We start from the raw sequence: 23497 nt of genomic DNA, 5'->3' as shown, positions 1-23497 counted from the left end.
CCCCGTTACACTATACAACCTACGATGCCCGAATTATTCACGAGCCAGGATGTTTTTGAAACCACGGACGACTCGCTCATGACATCCGTTCGAAATCAGTTGCAAACGCCGGAAGGTCAAGAAACGTTGCGAGATCAATTAGGTCCACTGGGTCAAAGCATATAATACATCTGGCCTATCTTGAGCGGCGATCAAGAGAGCGGTATAGACAACGTGTACGGTGTTTATCTCGGCAAGAATGAAATGATGTTCGGTAATAAACGTTTTGACATGGACAACGTGGATAGCATAATTATCGACGGCATACGATACGTCGGCACACCTGGTCTTTACGAGTTGATCTTCAAGAAATTTCCCGATGACGTCATCTATACGGAGGATGATAAGCAAACGTACAAAAACATGCTGTAGACGACGAGCGCGCATAAACGCAATCACGAAGCGCACGGTCGATTACTGAGTAACAGGGGATACAAGTACAAGGAAATAATCGCAAAATTGATACCGATCGAACCCAAAAGAACAAAATCTGGAAAGGGATTATTCGCGCCTCCCAAAATGACGCTAACCGACAACAAGATTGACTACGTGCACTGGGATGATCCCAACGAGCTGGTGGATCGTCTACGATTGCACGATGCTTCGTACCAAGCGGGTCACAACGGTCACGACAACGAGATCTTGTCGATCATCGAAGAACTTCGCGAAGCCGGCATTATTATAAATTAAACGGTATCTCGACAAAACTAATCAATCGATCGACCGACATCGCTCGCATCGATGATGCATATCAACAAATTTGGGATATCCGAGCAGAGTAGAGACGTGACGAACGTCATTTCGTACCGTCGATGGAGTGGATTAATGAGAAATTTCGTGCGCGATAACGCTCTGTGTCGCACCGTTACGGACTTTGACGCAAGGTCGCGCAAGATTCATCGTGTAGCGCAACCTGTGGCTGATACCGACGCCATCAACAAACTGTACGTGGATCAGTGCGTTAAAACGTTGAGAAATCAACTGAAAAAGTCAGATGTGAAGCTTGCTTCGTTCGAGAAAGACGTGATAAACGAGCTTCGGCATGCGAATATTGCTAGATTAGAAACGAGTAACGAACGCTAACGAAACGTCAACGAAACGACGACGAAACGTCAACGAAACGCCAACGAACGACGACGAAACGTCAACAAACATCAACGAAATGTTAACGAAACGTCAACGAACGCTAACGAAACGTCAACGAACGACAACGAAACGCCAACAAAACGCCAACGAACGACAACGAAAGATCAACGAACAACAATGGACAGCAACAAACGGGTCAAGGACGGCTACGAACGGCTATCGAACGGCAACGAATGGTAGCGGATGATAAAGAACGGCTATTGAATGACAATAAACGCAAATAAACGGCTATTGAATGGTTAAAAAAGAAAGGTTAGAGATATAAATCATAATGTAATTTCTTTGCACCTATTATTACGCGCCGACTAGCCGCACCGCTAAAAACATGACATTGTTAAAATCCAACGGACGTAAAAATATCGAGAAGCTACGACTCGTCGAGGAACTGCATGCTTCGGCGAGAAGAAATTTTCCCCGAACACGCATTGTAGTGCGGGGTTACGATGACCTGTGGCAAGCTGAAATCGTCGAAATGCGTCCGTACTCTCGTTTCAACAGAGGTTACCACTACATACTCACCTACATCGATGTGTTGAGCAAGTACGCCGTGGGCCGTACCGCTCAAGAATAAAGGCGGAAGCGAGACGGCTGACGCTATCGCAAAGATAATTCGAGATAGTAAGAGGTGCCCGAAAAACATGCAAACCGATATGGAGAAGGAATTTTACAATGGCAACGTGCAACGTCTCATGAAGAAACACGGCATCAATCATTATTCCACGTATTCGGTGTTGAAGGCATCGGTCGTCGAACGATTCAATCGCATATTAAAGAACGACATATAGAAGATGTTTACGCTCAATGGAACTTACAAGTGGGTCGACGCGTTGCCGCGACTCGTATCGGATTACAACGGGCGCAAGCATCGAACGATCGGCATGCGACCCCTCGACGTTACCCCCGCGATCGCCGAAAAACTCTTGGATACTGTGTACAGCGCAATAAAGATCGCCGGTCCGGCAAAGTTCAAAGTAGGTGACCTGGTACGCGTTAGCAGGTACAAGACGATCTTTGAAAAGGGTTACACGCCAAACTGGACCACCGAAGTGTTTAAGATCGTTAAAGTGCAGCGTACTAATCCCGTAACCTATCTACTCGAAGACTATTGCAAAAAATCTGTCGCTGGAGCGTTTTACAAGTACGAATTGCGTTGCGCGACGTATCCGGACGTGTATCTCGTGGAAAAAGTACTACGTAGGAGAGGTGACAAGGTTTACGTGAAATGGCTGGAATTCGATGGATTGCACAACTCTTGGATACACAAGGACAATGTCATTTAATTCATACAAATTGTATTTTATTTTTAACATATGAAAAATATGAAATACATATAAAGTATCTGAAATATGTAAAATATATACAGCATATAAAATATATGTAAGATATATACAGCATATAAAATATAAAACAAAATATAAAAGAAAGATAGAAATATATTTCATTTGTTTTCCCGATACATATACATACATACATACATTACATTACTTTACATTACATTACATTATAAGGGTATCCGGTAATGTTTCCACGGTAGCGTGTCAGTCGAATCAGGTACGATATATCGCTTGTCGTCGTACGGACTCAGGGCGATTTCTGTCTCACTGATTGTGTCTCACTGATTACACTTCGTGCAATTTTGATCTTATGCAGGACTGCTGTCTAGTCATTTCAATGTCATCGCGCAGACATCGCGTGTAATCGTCGAAAGTTATCGTTCTCGCTACGACGTTGCGCTTGACGCCTTTAACCTTTTTTGTATCCTTTTTACTATTTACTCGCAACGCGTACGTTTTTGCTCTAAGCCCGACAAATTCAGTCATGATCGCACCGTTATTCTCGTCCTTCATCAAGCCTCAGCATTTTCTTGTTCTCGAGCGGTATACCGTACGCGTTGTTAGCCGGATAATCGCTCGTGTCGAATCTAGCGATATCGCGTTTCATATTCTCGTACACATCCTCGCACTCAATGTGATAAATCTAACTGTCTGTATCGGTGTACATTATTTTACAATTTTTGCGACATAACGGTAACATGTACTCGTCGTGAAATTCATATAAACACACTTTCGATATATCGAGTATACACATACCGACATAGATCGGTTTATTGAATTTTACCTCGAGGTTGCGCAGTTCAACGGCGACTAAATTTTCCGAAAAGACGCTCCTGCTATGAAAATTTGGTTTCGCGATCATCGCCTCCGCGCCGTATCGTCCGTCCCACTTTGTTAATAATTTTACATCGACGTGATTGCGCACGTTTTCCATAGTTTTACCGAATACCGCGTTGTTCACTAACTTGTACAAATTTTTCTCGAAATCGTTTGTCGTGCGCGTTCTAAACCGGGTGTTGAGTTCGATGTAATCGGGGAGCCATGCGGATTGAGCGAATTGCAATATGCGATGTATCTTTGCGATGCGAAGGCCGTGACGCGTGCATTGCTGCATATTGCGATAGTGTATGACGTAACGCTTCTTATCGTATAAGGTTGCGAGAAACTTGTCCTGCCGCTTGCCGGGCGGCTTATCGCGCGTCGGTCAGAACGGTAGATCAGCGTGCGCGTCGTGAAGATGTTGCGACTACTCCAGATCGACCTCGAGAATATAACCTGTACGAATCTGAAGCGGTCGCGCTAACGTCAAAGTCAGAGATGTCGTTGACCCATCGAAAATCGGCATAGGGCAATGGTTGACACATCGCCCAACTGTACAAGTTGTTTACATCGAAATACATGATGTACGACGATGGTTTCGATGGGTCGTAAGACGGCATATACTTGTTATGGGCGCGTATCTGCCGGAACATTGGCTCAGGCCACCGCGTATTCCCCGTTCGATAAACATAACCATATCGGTATCAGTAAGTAATTCGAACGTAATATTCGTATGTTTTAGCATGGCATCCCACGTGTATCCGGGAAGAGTATAGTAATACGCGGGGTCGAGCGCATAACTCTCGACATTTGTCGCGAAAATTTTTAAAAACGTCGGCCAATAACAAGACATCCGTTTTTAAATACAGATCGCTGTATTCGCCCAAGGTTCGTAGGGAGAACCGCCTCCAAACGTTTTCGGCGTGCGCGTAATCGCTCTTGGATACGGTGTCACCGGTCAAAGAACTATAAAATGATTCGCGCGGTGGTAAACATGTATCGTGCAACCTATCGACACAGTCAATGTAATCATATGGATGACACCTTTTCGCGTCAATAAATTGAACTCTTCGATCGATAAATTTTGAAATTTCGATTTTAGAATTTGGAGTTTATCATTATTTAGAAACGATGCCAATTTTTCGAGACTAGTACTGAGAAATTTGTACGAATCAATAAACCGTAACTTTATATCGCTTCGCCAATCTGATTTTTCGGTAGTATCTTTAACGTGTTTCGTGAATGAAATATACTTTTCTTTCGTTATCGGTAGTACATCGATCGAGCCTTCGAACGCGGTAGCTATTTCCTCGATGATAAAATGTGAATCGTAATCGAATGAATTGTGAAATACTATTGGAATGCAAAAAGAGTCTTTATAATTTAAATTGCAGTTTGAATGCGCGGGACCTTGGTACCGCCAGGTAAGATGGCAATGATCGCGTACGCGCGTGTCGTCTTGCGCGAACGGTTTTTCGCAAATGTGACAGTGTGTCGCGCTGTGAAACTTTTCCCGCTCATCTCGCGTTAAATTTACCATGGGGGCATTCGTGGTTAAAATAGTCTTTACGCGTTGCGCTAAATTTTTTAATTTTTCTACGAACTACGAAACGCAATCGGTACTACGGCGAGAATAAAACGCGGATAACGATTCGTCGTACGAACAGTGCATAAGCTATGCTAAATACTTGATGATGCTGAAACGTGTACGTAGACGCCATCGGATCACCGTTTTAGGTATGTGTCACATTTATAAGAAAAAGGGTGCTATGGAACTTCTACTGAGATAATGTTAAAAATAATTTAAAATATTTTATAAATTATAAATAAATTACAAATAAATAATTAAATAATTAATAAAAGATGACATGAATGAGTTTAAAAAATTTTTAGATTTAAACATATTATTGTAAACAATATACATGCACAATTATAATTATAAAATATTAAGTTTTATGAAATATTAATATTAATAAAATAATTGTATAATAATAAAATAAACTAAAAAAAGGGAGGTAATAAAATAATATTGGTCATTTTTTAATAATAAATAAAAGTATTTTATTTGGCAGAATCATAAAGAATACCAACATTTGTTGCAAGGGTAAGGAAAACTGCCAAAAACCTCACTAGTATTCATAACAAAAATATATCACAATCTTTTTATTATTTAAAAATATAAAATAAATATTTATATTTATATGGTAATATTTATAAAAAAGTAAAATAAATTCTTAATAAACTTAAATATGTTAAACTTAACTATATTTTATAAAATATCAAATCAATAAAGATATTACATATCAAAATAATAGCTACACTAAAATAAAAGTAAATAAATAAGAAATAAAAATAAATAATATAAAAGAATAAAAAAGATTAATTAAACCATTAAAAAAAATACATTTATATTGCACATTGCAGGTACATAAAATAAATTAATATTGCACATTGCAAAAAAGTACATTTATAGAAAATATCTGTAACAGAAAATATTGTTAGAGTAATAATATATGCATGCATAAAAAATGGGCTAGATGAATGTGAATTTATATGTTAAAAAAATATAATAAAATATACAAAAATTGTAAAAACAAAATATGAAAAATTACAAAATTAAAATAAAAATATCACAAGTTACAAAAATAAAATTAAAATACCATCAGATGAAACGCATTATTTCGTGGATAAATTATGTGAATTATATAACTCTAAGTGTCGCGAATCAATTTCGAAATTTATACAATTAATGCCTGCAGCCTGAAAATTTGAGCGAGCTATGCAAATTGCGGAAATAGTTTCAATGGATAATCGATTCCTTTTTTTATTTTTAACATCTGTAATTATCGAGAAAATACGTTCGGCTTCAGCATTTGAATGTGGAAGAGAAAATACCGCTTGAACTAATAATTCTAAATTTCCAAATATTTTATCTCCATTAAAATCTTTAAATTCTAATATTTTTTTCCACATTTGATTTATTTCTAATGAAGCTAATTCTTTTTTCTCTGAATCATTAAACATTGATGGCAGAATTCTCCATTTGAATGCTAATTTTGTTAAGTCAATATTACCTACGCGCAAAGCAACACAAGTTAAATCTTTAATTTTAATTCTTGCTTCATCAAAAAGAGCGATTTTGGGATCTAAAAAAGCTAATTGTTCAAAAAAAGTGTCTTTATATGGTAATCGTTTTAACATTTCGCGAACTGCCATCTTATAAAATTCTAAACACGTTAATCTAATTTCTTTCGCGCACTCTAATGATACTGTTAATAAAAAGTGTTCACATTCGGGCCAGACATATATATTATTTAGGTGTTGGATATAATTTTCATTGTCTACATTTAAAGTAACAATTTCTTTCAAAGCCTCCGGAGTCATAAAATTTTGAGCAATTTGCCGAATTATTTGCTGACTATTAATTTATAATATATTGGACAATATTTCAGATAAATATCATTAAAAATAATACCGGTAGTCTAAAGGAAAAATTTATTCTAATTGATGAAAGATTTATTTTTTAAATTTTATCATCCATGTATCTTGTCCGTAAAAGATATCACATAAGATATAAGATAAAGTAGATATGTAAAATGTATTATTTCTATATAAGACATGAATAAAATGTGGTACAATAGGGCTCCAGGCAAAGATCCACGTAATAAAAAAATCTAACGCGCCATTAGTGGAACCTCATGGGTGGTATGGAAGTCCATTCACTCTTTGTTCCTATATTATTGTAATATTTATAATCTTACATATACTTTACTTTATTAATTATTAAAGTAATATAAAGTAATTAAAAAATTGCATATGTCCTTATATGTAAATATATTACTTTTACTATATCACAATAAAACTTATAAACTATAGCCAACTTATAGCTATACTAATATAGCATAACAAAAAAATGTTATATATTGGTATATATATATATATATATATATATATATATATGCATAATAAAAAGTTCACGAGTCAGAAAAACATTTAACACTATCATTACAAACTTATGTAAAAATTAATATTTTATTTTTCAAACTTTATTTGTTAATAACTTTTTAATAAACAATAACCGCCGATTAAGTTATAAGAAAAAGTTATTCAGGATTAAGTCCTTGACAACATATATCAAGGTCAACGTGATCGGAGCTGGGTCCGTTATAGTAAATAATTACCCACATAAACATACACATTATATATGATGCACATAGTATTTAATACTCATACAATATTTTTGTTATAAATAAATAGACAGATATGGGTAAAAAAAAAACGAGAAAGAGAGAATAGGAATAAGTAAGCAAAGGAGTGGCTGTAAAACGATATATCGATTGATAATTCACATCAGTCACTAAACGTGAGCATAAAGTATTGCTACGGAGAAAGATATAACTATTTCCTTTTTATCTTACTTTTAGCACGTGTACAGACACTTGCTCAGTTACACTCATATCTTCTTTCTCTCTTTGCCCATTCTTCTCTGTCCATCTCTTTCTTATCCGAGCATATTATATGTTTGTTATATATTATCTATATGTGTGTATATGTTTGTGTATATGTAATAATAACTTAAAATTTATTAAAATATCATTAATCTTTTGCTCATTTGTATATTTCACTGAAAATTGATTATATTTATTTTGCAATAGTAGTTGTGTCACAGTAGTTAATTAGCCAGAGGCGATCAATTCGTGAGCTGGATTTTAAAAGAAATATTTTCCACCAAATGCGTTTTGCATGTGCGCTTTGGTTGAAGAATATTTCCCAGAAACGATCAATTCGTGAACTAGTTGTCGAAAGGAATATTTCCCACCAAAAACGGTTTGTATGTGCGCTTTGCTTATTAAAAAAATTACATTTTATTCTAGAGGCGATTTTTAATTGTGAATTGGTTGTTTTAAGAAATATTTCACACTAGATGCGATTTGAATGTGTGCTCTGATTATTAAAAAAATAACATTTTGTCCCAGAGGCGATTTTTATTCATGTGCTGGTTGGTTTAAAAATATTTTATTCCAAAAGCGGTTTGCATGTGCGCTCTGGTTATTAAAAAAATATTTTATCCCAAAGGCGATTCTTATTCGTGTGCTGGTTGGTTTAAAAAATATTTTATTCCAGAAGCGGTTTGCAAGTGCGCTCTGGTTATTAAAAAAATATTTTATCCCAGAGGCGATTTTTATTCGTGTGTTGGTTGGTTTAAAAAATATTTTATTCCAGAAGCGGTTTGCATGTGCGCTCTGGTTATTAAAAAAATATTTTATCCCAGAGGCGATTTTTATTCGTGTACTGGTTGGATTAAAAAATATTTTATTCCAGAAGCGGTTTGCATGTGCGCTCTGGTTATTAAAAAAATATTTTATCCCAGAGGTGATTTTTATTCGTGTGCTGTTTGGTTTAAAAATTATTTCATATGCGGTTTGTGCATGAATCTTCTAGTTATTAAAAAACAGTTATTCCAGAAGAAATTTAAAGAAACTTCGGTTTTTGAAAGACTAAGTGTGTAATATCTGGTATTCCTTCATATTATTGCAACCAAACATATATAGTAATAAAAGCTTACAAATCATTGGAAGGAATTATTATTGTAATTCCTGACGATGTATTTTTTCTTTTTTTAATGGCACCAAATTTCGCGTATATAATAGTCTATTAGGCTATGGATATACAAGTTGGTAGCTAAAGAGAGAAAATATATACATCTTCGTTATTAGGAGGCAATCCTTATGAGAAAAAATACTCCAAGGATGTAAAGATCTTTACATATTTGAGTATGAGGAAACGGTTCCGTAATATTATAGGAAGCAATAAGCTGCCTTTTTCAAAATGATAAATTATGATTAAAAAAATCTATCCTGATACTTGTAACAATATTGGCCAGAAAAAAGATGCCTCAATCTCGTTTGCAAATTATAATTGCAGATATAAAAATAATAAATAAAATATTTTGGTTGCGTTCTCACAAAAATTGCCGATGAAGGAGTCCTTTCTATATTATAAATATCCAAAATATTGTAAAAATATATTATTCTGTTGCGATCGAGACAAACAATGTATTATAAATCTTTATTACAAATATATAAACAATTTATGTATACGAACAAAAGAAGACATAATATAATATATATTTGTATAAATAATTTGTATATTTGTATACACTGTTGTGTTATATAGCCATTGATTATATCGATTGGAAAAAATGAGCTGCATTGTATAGATCGCAACTTATAGAAAGTTACATGATAATATCCAGAATATATGTATATATATCATACAAATACATCTGTATACGTCTATGTACATATATATATATATATATATATATATATATATATATATATATATATATATATTATACATATACATATTATATACACAGCCAAATGTTACTCCTCTTGGAAGATATATGGGAAGATACATAGCCCGTATGAACAATGTGAAATTGTATTCAAATATGTGATAAAGGCAGACGCGTCTATATTATACTATTATCTATACGCTTAGATACGTTTAGATACGCGTGCGAGGCGATAGAGCAGTAGAAATACACGATGTTGTCCAATTCCAACATATTGAACATAATACGAAGTTGCTTTTAATAACACGCATAAATCATGCATAAATATTAGTATCGGTAACGGCAGAACCAAAATTGTCGGTATTATCGATAAATGTGTCGATAATACCGACAATTTTAGTTTTGTTTAGATGAGGGCGCTAACCCGTCGGAGTTTGCTTGTCGTTTTTGGATCCCCTTAATAAAAGAGTTATTATTAAGTAAAATCTGGCCAATCAGCGCCGACCTTTAGCCGGGTGCACGTCAGTGAGCCGCGCGCTGTGAAGTGTGCAGCGGCGCACATTATCAGGCGCGCGGTTTACCGACGTGCGCCCGGCTAAAGATCGGCGCTGATTGGCCAGACTTTACTCAATAATAATTCTTTTATTAGGTGTTATATAAAAAATTGATACAGGACTTTTCTTCTCGGTTTCACCTGCTCTACCTGCACATGACCGGTGATGCGGTTGACGCCGGACACCCTGTATATATATGTCATGTTACTATAGAAAATCAAATGTCTGTATTTCGCATTTCATATATCCGAAAATAATTTAAATGCATTAATTACATTATTGTGATTAAAATGACACGTCGTGAAATATTAATAAATAATGTTTTTATGTATCGAATTAATTTTAATCAATATGAAAATAACTTTTTATTCGGTTACAGAATATTTGTTTATAAAGATGCGCATTTGTTTTTATTATTACGCGATATTTGTAGCATGCATGTATGTACGTATCGGGGAATAAGTCGACTGTACTATTCACACGCACACAGCCAGGCACATGCGATAATATCAGTGCGCGGCAGTACTCAGTCTCAGTCTCAGTCGCGCGTGTTGTGTACATACGCGTAACGAGAGATAACCGCAAAAGTGTGCTCAACCGTTATAACGCGTTATAACGCGTCGAATTTAAAAAACGAGTGTTGTGTTTGTGTAGTTATAGTGTGTTCATATAATGGGGCGAAAATGTAATGAGAAACGCTTACCTCACTTTGCCCGCAGACTTTCTTTAAAAAGAATAAGGGTCAAAAGGTTAGTATATTTATATACTATAATTGTAGAAGGAATTGTTTTAATGTATACTATATAGTATATAGTAATAAAATAAAAAAATAAATTAAAATAAAATAAAATAAAATAAAAAAAGAAATTTGAAATATTACAATTTTTATATAATATTACATTATCATATTTATATTTTTGTGTAAACTGCACGGAAAAAGAATTCAATTATATCTAGCGACATATTAGTATATAGTATATACTAATATGTCGCTAGATATAATTGAATTCTTTTTCCGTGCAGTTTACACAAAAATATAAATATGATAATGTAATATTATATAAAAATTGTAATATTTCAAATTTCTTTTTTTATTTTTTGATTATATCTTTAAAGCAATTCCTAAATAGAAAACAACATAAAGACATTTGTATGTAAAAAAATTGTAACATAAAATTAATCTTTAAATAGAATTTAGAATTACTACAATACATGAACATACACATTATATGTATATGATGCACATAGTATTTAGTACTCATATAGTATTCTTGTTATAAAGAAATGGACAGACGTGGGCAAAAGAAAGAAAGATAGAGAGAGAGAGAGAGAGAGAGAGAGAGAGAGAGAGAGAGAGAGAGAGAGAATAGGAATGAGTAAGCGAGGGAATAGCTGTACAACGATATATCGATTAATAATTCACATCAGTCGCTAAACATTAGTGAGCATAAAGTATTGCTACGGAGAAATATCCAACTATTTCCTTTTTTTTCTTACTTTTGGCACTTGGATAGACACTTGCTCACTTACACTCATATCCTCTTTCTCTTTGCCCATTCTTCTCTGTCCATCTCTTTCTGATCCGAGCATACTATATGTGTGTTATATATTATCTATATGCGATCTATTCGTGAACTGGTTGTAAATATTTCATACCAGATGCGGTTTGCACGTGCGCTCTAAATATTGCCGAAATATTTGATCCCAGAAGCGATCTTTTCGTGAACTGGTTGTAAATATTTCATACCAGATGCGGTTTTGCATAATATATTTTGCATTATTATTTGCTTTCCATTATATCTATTTAGCAAACAAGTCATAAAGTGTGACTTGTAGAAAATTATACACAAATATTGCTAATATCCTTTATATATATATAATAAATATCGTTGGGAAGAAACGCCTAAATGCAAATTTAAATCGGAGAGACGAAATATGTCAGATTAAGATATAAAAAAAACTCAAAAAGTACTTAATAAAAAATATTTTATTATTGTGTTTTGAAAATCTCTCGAGATAAACTACAAGAATATGCAATAAAAAGTAAGGGTTTCCATTAAAAAGATTCATTTCATGACTTTGTCCCGACCTTGGCGACGCTACCCAATGTCAAACTTATAGTATCTAATAAATAGATCTTTTGAAACCCTACAACTTTTATTTGAAACATTTTTTTCTAAAATGCTTAGTTTTTCTGATATTTCACCGTCCCGGTACTTTTTATACACCCTGTATATATATATATATATATATATATATATATATATATATATGTGCACATCATGACAAAATCAAAAGAGACAATATGAGCAATATTATATTATTGTGTTCAAAATATGTATGCGACACAGACATCTGTGCTCTATGACGGACCTCAGCAGCTAATGGTCTTTACTTCTCTTGTTATGAGCTTCTAATATAAAATTTCCACATAAATTTCCAGAGGTTTCGAGTTTCTTCAGAAGCGCATAATTGAGGAAATAAAAAGCATTGTAGCTATAATCTCACATACAATTATTGACCACATTTTCAAGCGCTTCAAAATTATACTTGTGAGAATGAAGAAAAACAGTTTTAAAATAATCATTTGTAAAATTCAACTCTTCAATAATAAATCATATATATGATTCCATTTAGTTTCTTTTTTTTTTTAATAATTCAAGTTTCTCGCAAAAATACTTTTTCGGATCACTCTGTACATCTATAGAGAAATTCCTATAAAAATAATATTGCCAATTATTGCTATAAAATTATTTATGTACACAATGTATACATAAATACACACAGACACACACGCACACACATATGCACACATAAATAATTGTAAAATAATTTCTCTCTCAGAAAAATAAGAATAGTCCTTTGTTTAGTTTTATATATAATTAAAAATTAATTATATATACATTTTTTATAGTAGTTAGTGCCAGAGGCGGTTTATTCGTGAGCTGGCTGCTTTCAAAAAAATTTATACCAGATTCGGTTTGCATGAGCGTTCTGGTTAAAAATATATCCCAGAGGCGATTTACGTGTGCTGGTTATTGTAAAAAATATTCCAGAAGCGATTTACGTGTGCTGGTTATTGTAAAAAATATTCCAGAGGCGATTTACGTGTGCTGGTTATTGTGAAAAGTATTCCAGAGGCAATTTACGTGTGCTGGTTATTGTAAAAAGTATTCCAGAGGCGATTTACGTGTGCTGGTTGCTTTACAATATTTTGAACCGGTTGCGATTTAATAGTTATGTAAGATTAGCAATATAACCGTTATTATATATTATAATACATATATATGTATTGTGCCATTGTATGTATGTATGTATGTATGTATGTATGTATGTATATATATTGTTGCGTCCGCGGATCGAAATCGATATAACTCGAATCCGCGTGACACAACCGACACACGCGTACCGCAAGTAAATAATTAACACTCCTTTAAAAGAACGAAAGAAACTTTAATATAATAACACAGAACACTATTATACAAGGAATACAGAACAATAACGGTTATCGTAATCTCGAATACGTCCGCCCGGAATGGCATCCGTCGCGAGACTCTAAGATGGCCGATCTCTCTTCAGATGAACGCCGTTGTTTAACAACAACCCTTAGCAACGTTCTCCCGGAGACGGGTACAGCAGATTCAGGAATAACGGTCACAGACGACCCGCAGGGACGCAACACTATATATATACACATAAAAGGCACACATATATATATATATATAACAATACATGCACACACACACACACACACACATGGCCAAATATTATTCCTCTTGGAAAGATATAGGTAAAGGACTTTTCTTCTCGATTTCATCTGCTCTACTTGTACACGAGTGAAGCGATTGACGCCGGACACCCTGTGTATATATATATATATATAAATTTTATAATAATTTATATATATTAATCTAACGTGAAAGATTATAGATAAAGGGAGCCTCACGAGCGAGACTTCGGAACTCTTCGATATTTGTCGTCTCGCTTGCTCCTTCATTCTTTCTCGCTTTCGCTTTTGTCGACTCTCCATCATCGTGCGGGGATCTTTCCTTATCTACTATACATATACTGGGTGGCCCATTTTAATCCATCCAGTCGAATATCTCAAAAACCAAGCTTGGAAGAGAAAAATGTTTCAGACAAAAGTTGTTTGGTTTCGAGGGGGCCATAAGATGGTACCATTGGTTTGACCTTGGAAAATCATTTGAAGGTCATGTGAAGGTCAACTTTAAAATCTTAAATGGAAACCTCTATTTTTCATTACATATTCTTATAGCTTATCTCGAGAGCTTTCCAAAACACTAAATAAAGTATTTTTTCATTAAGTACGTTTTGAGTTATTTTATATTTTAATCTGACATATTTTGATATAAAAAATAAAATATTTCGTAAAATATTCAGTTTTCGATAATCTTACCGTAATACTTTTATGTACAGAATAATGAGACAAATCAATTAGTGCCAAAAAAAACAAATAATTGTTTTTTAAAGAAATACATTGTAAATAATTTTCTTAAAAACAATTATTTTTTATACTAATTGATTTGTCTCATTATTCTGTATATAGAAGTATTACGGTAAGATTATCGAAAACTAAATATTTTGCGAAATATTTAATTTTTTATATCAAAATATATCAGATTACAATACAAAATAACTTAAAAAGTACTTAATAAAAAAATACTTTATTATAGTGTTTTGGAAAGCTCTCGAGATAAGATTACAAAAATATGTAATGAAAAATAGGGGGTTCCATTTAAAAAACGGAAGTTGACCTTCAAATGACCTTGAAAATAACCTTTAATGTGAAATCCAAGGTCACTATTAGATAGCCCTCTTTGTTCCCTACAATTTTTAGCGAGTCGTTTTCCTTCTAACGTTGATCCTGAAAAGTTATGAGGGTGGAACTTTTAAAATGGGGCACTGTATAATACAATAAAAAGCTTTCCTCGCGTTATGATATGTTTGTAAAACAAATTTTGTCTGTAATAGACATCATACTTGTAAAAGCAAATGTGCAAAAAAGTTGTTGTTATTAATTGACATCACACTTGCAAAGCAAATGTGTGAAAAATTGTCACTAATTGACATCACACTTGCAAAGCAAGTGTGTGAAAAGTTGTTGACACTGATTGACATCACACTTGCAAAAACAAGCGTGTAAGAAAATTATTGTCACTGATTGACATCACATTTGCAAAAGCAAACGTGTAAAAAAATTATTGTCACTAATTGACATCAGACTTGTAAAAACAAGTGTGTAAAAAAATTATTGTCACTAATTGATATCACACTTGCAAAAACAAGCGTGTAAGAAAATTATTGTCACTAATTGACATAACATTTGCAAAAGCAAGCGTGTAAAAAAATTATTGTCACTAATTGACATCACATGCAAAAGCAAGTGTGCAAAAAATATTTTATAAATGACAGATACAATAAAGTATATTATATAATATAATATGGTATGATATGGCTACAAGCGAAGATCCATGTTAAAAAAATCTTACGCGCCATTGATGCTACCTCATATAGGTGGTGTGGAAAATCACCATTCAGTATTGTTTGACAACGACACAAACGTATATATGTGGTCCGTATATACGTTTCGTAATGATATTGTAAATATATATATGTATAGAAACTAAAGTTAAATATTATTATATGACATATTCTCTAAATATTTAAAATTTCTTATAGTACTTTTCATTATTTTTAATCATTTGTCGGAAAATCGATACATTTCTCATACAATAAAATATATGATTTTCCCTTTTGTTGTTTCCACACGGACATTCTTTCTTTCAAATCATCAATTTGAGATGCATTTTTAAGTAGATTAAAAACTTTAAGTAATTTATATACGTATCTTAATCATAAATATATTATATAATAGATAATATATCTCATACAAAACGGCTGAAAAAAAACATTTAAGGCATAGCAAGAAACGAAAATTGCGTATCGCCCGGTCTTTGTGCCGGCTCGATAAGAAGGAGAGAGACAGAAAACAGTATATTTGTCCTCTTCTGTTATCCGAAGCCAGCCGAAGCGCCGAGCTTACACGTACGCGGTTTGCGTTTGTGTGCGTCATCCCCTCCACTACGGTTGCGTGTTGCTAGCGTGGGCATTCTGGCATCACTGGCCCCATATGATTTACAGCTAATACCGTCTCTAAGTTCGAGCGTCTTACGTCTCCGCGAGCAGCCTAGATATTATTAAACAAAAGGAGTGGGGATGGCTCCAGCCAAGATCGGCCGAAAAGTGTAAACCGGCCGCAGGCCTGATCTAATTGATTAATATACATATATTGAGCGCGAGATGCACTGACGCTAGCTCAGTAATATAGCTCATTAACATCGCTCGCTCTCGCTCGCTCAGTAATACAATCGCACTGTATTGAAATACCGTATGTATCGCGCCCGACCATTATAATCGCGAATAAGTGGAAGTGTACAAAATTTTGTAAAATATACTAAGTTATACCTAACGTCCGGGAATATCTTATTTCGAACGTGGATCCTAATCTTTTGGACGTGCAAATCCCTAAAGACCTTTTCCTTAGCAGCTAAAGCACAACATAAGTAAGAATAATTAGTAACTTTATATTTGCATTTAAGACAATAAGACTACACAATTAAGCAATCAATCTGCATATTACAAATTTAAAGGGAAGTTCTGGGAAGTTTTCATGTGTTCCGGGAAATTATAAACATATATATGTATATATTTATAATTTCCCGCAACACAAGAAAAACTTCCTAAACAGTATTATTTACAAGCACCAGATCACCGATCAGAATACCAAGATATTCAATTAAGAAAACCATTTCTGATGCTGAAATAATTAAATTTTGTGCATTAAGATTGTTGCTAGATATTGAGATTGGTATGTTTTTTTCCAAAGTTTCGAACACAATTGAAATACTGTAAGCAGGCATTAAATATTTCAAGTGAAAAAAAATGTTCTTTATTTATCAAATAGTTCAAGATTTTAGCTATTTTGTATCTACATATTCCTTCAAATAAATCATACATAGAATCAAGACTTGCATTTGTTATGATATAAAATTTCGGGATTTCATTAAAAACACATTTAGTTTTCACTCCCGTGGAGCAATCTTCACAATCTTTCAGATAATTTTGTTTGGTCCGTAACATTTGAGCATTTTCTTCCACTTGTTTTCGCCTCTCAATTTTGTTCGCTGTACATATTCTACACACATTTTGTGTGTTAAAGCTTTTGTGAAGTTACAAATATCGTTTAAAGCTAGTCTCCAATAATCGCTAACAGAGAAAAATGAATCGTTTATTGCTGGCCATCCAGGTTTACAGTTATTCCATGTTTCCCAAGATCTGTTATTTAATCGATAATATTACGAAATGTTTTCATGTTACCGGCTGTTTCGTGATCTTTCGTATAGTGGAGTTGAGCAAGAAATAAATTTTCCAACATACTGCTAAATTCGTATGGGATATATCCTAAAGAAAAATGGACGGCACCGAGTTTTTATATTAGCGTTTGAACCAAGAGGATTATTGATCTCAACATCGTCAAAGTATAATATCAACGGAAATACGGTTCTTCCCGCAAATTGAGATTCAATGCTCTGCCATAATTCACCTTAAACATTTGACATTATTGGTTCACTAGATTTATATTTTTCAATGTGTTTTAAAATTAAAGATGAAACGTTTGGGATTTCTAAAAATATTTTTAGCACCATTTTCATTGGTATCACTTTCTGCGTTTGAAATAACAGCTTTGCGTTTTCCCTCGGTAAAGTGAGAACTTACAGATGCATGAATTCTGAGCGATTGTGGTTTTATCGAAGTAATTGCATTTTCAAAATATTTTAAACTATGATGATCGGATTTAAAATTATCGAAACCGTGTTGCAATATTGTTAACATCTTAGTGAGATCTGAAAGGGCCTGTTTATAATCTTTAGAATTACACTTTTGCTTCAAAATCGGTATAAAAGTCAAATCATACAAAATCTTCAATTTATCAATCAAAGTGGAAACAAACGATCGTGTGAGATTTAATTCCGAGCAAAGTTGTGAAACGAATGATGAGATTTTTTTTTGTACTATACATTCAAAGGTTTTGACATTGAAAATTGAAGGCTCGTGAAATGAACATTCCGATTGTGGGGATTGAATAATTTTATTTAAAGATATAAAGTTAGAACAACTCAACCTTTCCAATTCTGTAAGATCAGAAGAATTATTTTCAGGATTTCTATTCTGACCGACCCGTCGCCGTCGCCGAATTTCTGTAACGATCCAAAATGCCTCGAAAAAAAGTGTTTTTTATACGAATAAAAACTGTTAAAAATTCTTGTACATCTTTCATAGTAGCAAGCTGCCAATATTAAAGTTTTATGGCGTAGTTTAACGTGTTTAGTAAGACAAATTTCGGAATATAGTTTTGTTTCGCAAAATGGGCACGGAATCATTTCCGGTACTATCTTCTTAAACGAAAAGATTACAACGAAATAATAATAAAACTTTTTTTGCATGGAAGCTTTATTTTGCGTATTATGGAGGCCAGTAATTATAACGACGAATATTAATTATCATGATACTTACAGTAGTTGAAATAATTATGCTATCTTTACATTCAAGTATCGATGGTTTCCATTGATTTTTTCTTAGATGGATTCGGCTTTTAGGTAGAAGTAGGTATGGGAGAAGTCGCAGAACAATTTTTGCATCTATTTGATCAAATGACATTAATTACACAAGGTAAATTCGATATATATTTATTTAGAAGCAAATACATCTACTGTCAGTCAATTTGTCGTCTTGAATCAACTCCACCAAAACTTATGCATTGTCATCGTCTTTCTTCGGTGGCCGAACAGCTAAAACTTCTGCAAAAAAGTTCTCCAACTTTCCAATATTTATTCTCGCGTTGATAATTTTAGACAAAACTAATCCTCTTCAATTAATGAATATGCATTTGGATATTTGAGAATTGGCCAGCTTTCAAAAATTTGACACAATTTCAAATCGCGGTTTGACTTTATATTTTTGCGTCGATATATATATATATATATATATATATATATTCAGCCGTCAATTTCCAATTTCTAATAACAATTTCCTATGGCATTGAATGACTTTGCAGCCATGCTTTAGCTTCGAGAATAGCTTCTGTAAGATGATAAACAAATTATGTAAACATTTGATTAATTTAATAAGTAGAATATAATTTTGAGAGTTTATACATATGTATATTTAAAAAAAACTGCAGGCTACCATCATCGGAGGATGAGTCTGAACTTTCGGTTCTATGGTGGTGTAGATCGCCTAATGGTATTTGCCGCTCATAAATGAGTTTCAAGGCGCGTATTTTGTTCCGATATTTCCACTAGTTTCCCATATGAAATTATAGATTTTCCAATTTGCGATAATTTTTTCGGAATTAGCGGAATATAGTACGTAATAGTAGCTTCGGTGGGAAAAAGTTCTACTATTTCCCCTGCTATATATATAGGAAATCATTATTTTTCAAACTGAAAACATAAAATAAACAAACGAAAATGAAAACATTCATATGCACGTATATTACAGAAATACAAATTTTAACGTTATAAAAAAAAATGTAAAATGAAATTATTTGATAGTTTCATTCAGTAATTCTGTCAGAATGACAGAAGCGACAATTAGCATTCTAAATTGTCGCGTCAAAAACTTGGATTTTTTATAAGAATTTACAATCGCCTTTCCTTGGATGTTCATATAAAATTTCTTTAATATCGATAGTTTTTGTTCTTAAGGCATACGTCAATTTTCCCGTAAAAGCGTTCTGTCTGTTTAAACTATAAGCATCCTCAAATAAACTTTGTAATAAATTTTTTGACGTTCTAGTTGCAGATGCCTTTGCGCTCGAATCTGTAACCTAATCAGTACAGTAAAAAATAAATGTTGCTCAAGAATGAAAATAATTCTTCAAAATCAGAAAGATTTGATTTTTGATACCCATGTATATTAAAATATGCCAAAAAAAAGTTATTTTTTATTACTCTCATCATGGAAAAAGTTAGTTTTAAGCATTAAAGGTTCTCCTAAAATTTCATCCCTCTATTTCGATTTTTCAATTAGCACACTCAGATGTCCCATCTTTCATTTCATTAACATGAGAAAAACATTTTTCATGCATGAGTCTTATGCGCACTACTTGATCGATATAATTGATAACATTTTATAAACAGGTTTTTATATAAGGAAAGTCTATAAAAAATTTTACAAAAGCCAAGTCAATGAATTCAACCATTGCAAAATTACAGGCACTCAAAATAATTTTTTTAAAGAGAAACACCTGTCATGGCTAAATTTGATGGGATTAAATGGGAAACAGAACTCCCCTCAGCTTCCAATGTTAAAAAATTGAGATGAAAGAATGAAAGTTTTAGAAGATTTTTTTCATAGTGGAAGCAAGAAAAAAAATTATTTTACTTTTTCAAGAAAACAAAAAAAAATGCTTTTTTTCTTGGCATATGATGTACATATTATATGCGTACTAACATAAGGCATTTCCTTTGTCTTAAATGCTTCTGTCCATTTCTTCAAGAATTCGATTTTTAATCCAATTTTAGGTTTCATTTCTTTGATGAGCTCTGGGATAAGATCAGGTAAATTTTCGTCACTAATTGAATTTTCTAAAAATTGAAAACATATGTATTCATCGTTTCAAAGATTACAAGAAAATTAATACAATAAACAAAATAAAAATTTGGTAAACGAAATTGAATGTTTAATTGATTGCAAGATAGTATCGTTCAGGTGAGCAAGCTTTTTAATTGTTGTGTGTTTGTGTATGACAAAATATTTTGTTTTTCTACTTTTTACTTTAACAAATTCTCTGAGAATGCGCACAGATAGAATCATAATGTCGAAAATATTTTACTGCAATACTCGACATTTATTACAATGGAAGACAAAAATATTTATCAGTATTTTTTGAACTAAATAGTAAAACACGATGCTCCTTTCTATGCTTCTTTGTGCGTTGTTCGTTTCTTTCTACGACTTAAAGCACAAGCTTAAAATTGCAATAAACAACCATCGCGAAAATTATGTATCGTATCGACATCAGTTTTTTGTGCCGCTGTAGTATATAAATATATTCGATATTTTGATCTGACAAACAAATGGTGCCTGCAACTACGAATATACATCATACTATATACAGGGTGTTTCACAACAACCTTCAATCCTTAAAATGACTGATACGATTCTAAGACGATTTTTCTTTTACCAAAATTTGAATTAAAGCGTAATTTCTGAGTTATAAGCAAAAATAGTTAGCAAATCACGCATCGAGTACAGAAGGCAGGCGGGAGCGACGCAACGCGCCGCAGCTGACCGTACGACGCGTGATTACCACCGCATGAGTCGCTAACTATTTTACCTTATAACATAAAATCATGCTTTAAATAAAATTTTGGTAAAGAAGAAAATGTCTTAGAATTACGTCAGGAATACGTATTTAAAATAATGTCACTTTAGCGAAAGTTGTTTCGGATCGCCGCTCATCGTACGCTGCAATCAGCTGATTGCTATACGCGATGTGTGTATGGCGGATTGTGTGCGTAATAGAAAGAAAAAGACAGATAGAGTGTGAGAGAGAGAGAGAGAGAGAGAGAGAGGAAAAGGAAGGGAAGGAAGGAATGAGGGAGAGATGTTTATACACACGCACGCACATATGCATACACTTTTTTTCTCGCTTTCTTTCTCTCTTTTACACAACACTCAACACTTTCTCATTCGGTCACTCATTCACGCACTCACTCACTCACCTGCTCACTCACAGCGTAGCAAATCTTTATGCTACGTATTGTCGTTAACTGCTGCACGATTATTATTTAGCGACGGACCGCGGAGACTGCGCGATCACATTGTTACGTTGCCTAGCGATGCGAGAAACGCGACATATACCGTGCAAGTTGCGACGTGCGTGTGGCGCGTGGCGCGTGGCGCGTGATTGACGCGAGATAAGACGAACGATCTTCTAAAACCTTCGCATTACGAATGCGGTAGAAAACATGAAACGTATAATGACGTATATAAAAAAATTAATTATTTATCATAATTAATAACTATTTCTAATTATAATAAATAATTATTATTTTAAAAAGCATGTATTATACGTTATTTCGTTTTCGAAATTATTGCATTCACGATGCTAAAGTTTCAGTCAATCGCAAAATCGTAAGAATAATATAATTAATAAATTACATTTGGGAAAATTTATTTTTATTCTGCTCAAATCAGATGTTCCAACGTTAAAATGTATTGGTCGCTCTAAAAAGAGTGGATTGATTTAAAAAAAAATTTTAGAGCAGATGCTCGAAATGCCCGCTTCAATTCAAATTTTGGTAAAGAAGAAATAGTCTTACAAGGGGACCCCGCAACATGATAAAAAAGGATTTTGATGGGACTCAGGTATTTTATAGAGGTATTTGCCCTAAGTACCAGGGTAACGGGAATTTATGCACTACGGCTTGGTTTCCGAGAAAATCTACGGTAAAGTTTCACACGCGGTATGTATACCAGTAACTGTGCTGTGTTGTCGAGCAAGCGAGCGCGGCGCAGTAGGCAAGGTTCACGGCTGGCACGCTGCTGGCCCGTATTCAAGTCCCGTCGGCGCGCGACATTTTTTTTCAATTTTTTTATTTTTTTTCTCGTTTACATATCTAATCTTACTTAATATCAATAACAAACATTGCATCACAAAGTTGCGGGGAAAAAAATTGCTATACAACAATTTCCCTGCCTATGACCTCTCCCATTGCAATAGAAACAGCGGAAATCATGGTTGGCGGTGTATCCGTGAGTAGATTCAAATTTCGGAGCAACGATTCGGAATATTTGAGGGCGTTTGTCAATTCACACTTCGATTGCTCATCTCTCTCTTCTGTGTCCGATGTGTTTTCTTGTGACGGACCTGGTTGTGGTGGTCCTTCTTCTAGAGCAGCAGCTTTCTTCATGTTACACTTCTTTTATTTTTCAAATTTCACTTATATCAGGGGAGGCCTGCGTTAAGGTTTTCGCCCTAAGAAAGAGAAAGGTCATTAACGGTAAACACAGGAGCGAACGGTGCCGAAATACTTGGAATTTCGAAAATAGGGCAGATCGTTGATTTTAACAATAAGAGCTCGTTTTAAAACTGTACACTATCTTACCAAAAACCGTACGTTGTATAGCAATTTTCTTCTCCGCAACTTTGTAATGCAATGTTTGTTATTGATATTAAGTAAGATTAGATATGTAAACGAGAAAAAAAAATTAAA

At 33.7% G+C, this 23497-nt stretch overlaps 1 protein-coding gene and 1 pseudogene across 1 annotated transcript; one reads left to right on the top strand and one right to left on the bottom strand.

Moving 5' to 3' along the window:
* Positions 1 to 1973: 1973 nt before the first annotated feature.
* LOC138941609 (uncharacterized) lies at positions 1974 to 2465 on the top strand. Its single transcript, XM_070311437.1, has one exon. The coding sequence runs from the start codon at positions 1974 to 1976 to the stop codon at positions 2463 to 2465; it is 492 nt and encodes a 163-aa protein (XP_070167538.1).
* A 14417-nt stretch (positions 2466 to 16882) lies between these two features.
* Positions 16883 to 17920, bottom strand: LOC138941608 (uncharacterized; annotated as a pseudogene).
* Positions 17921 to 23497: the final 5577 nt, after the last annotated feature.

The sequence above is a fragment of the Polyergus mexicanus genome, unplaced genomic scaffold (genome assembly GCF_030449975.1).
Source record: "Polyergus mexicanus isolate NDT 795.1 unplaced genomic scaffold, iyPolMexi1.0 SCAF_19, whole genome shotgun sequence".
Taxonomy (NCBI): domain Eukaryota; kingdom Metazoa; phylum Arthropoda; class Insecta; order Hymenoptera; family Formicidae; genus Polyergus; species Polyergus mexicanus.
This window is presented reverse-complemented; position numbering and strand designations above follow the sequence as displayed.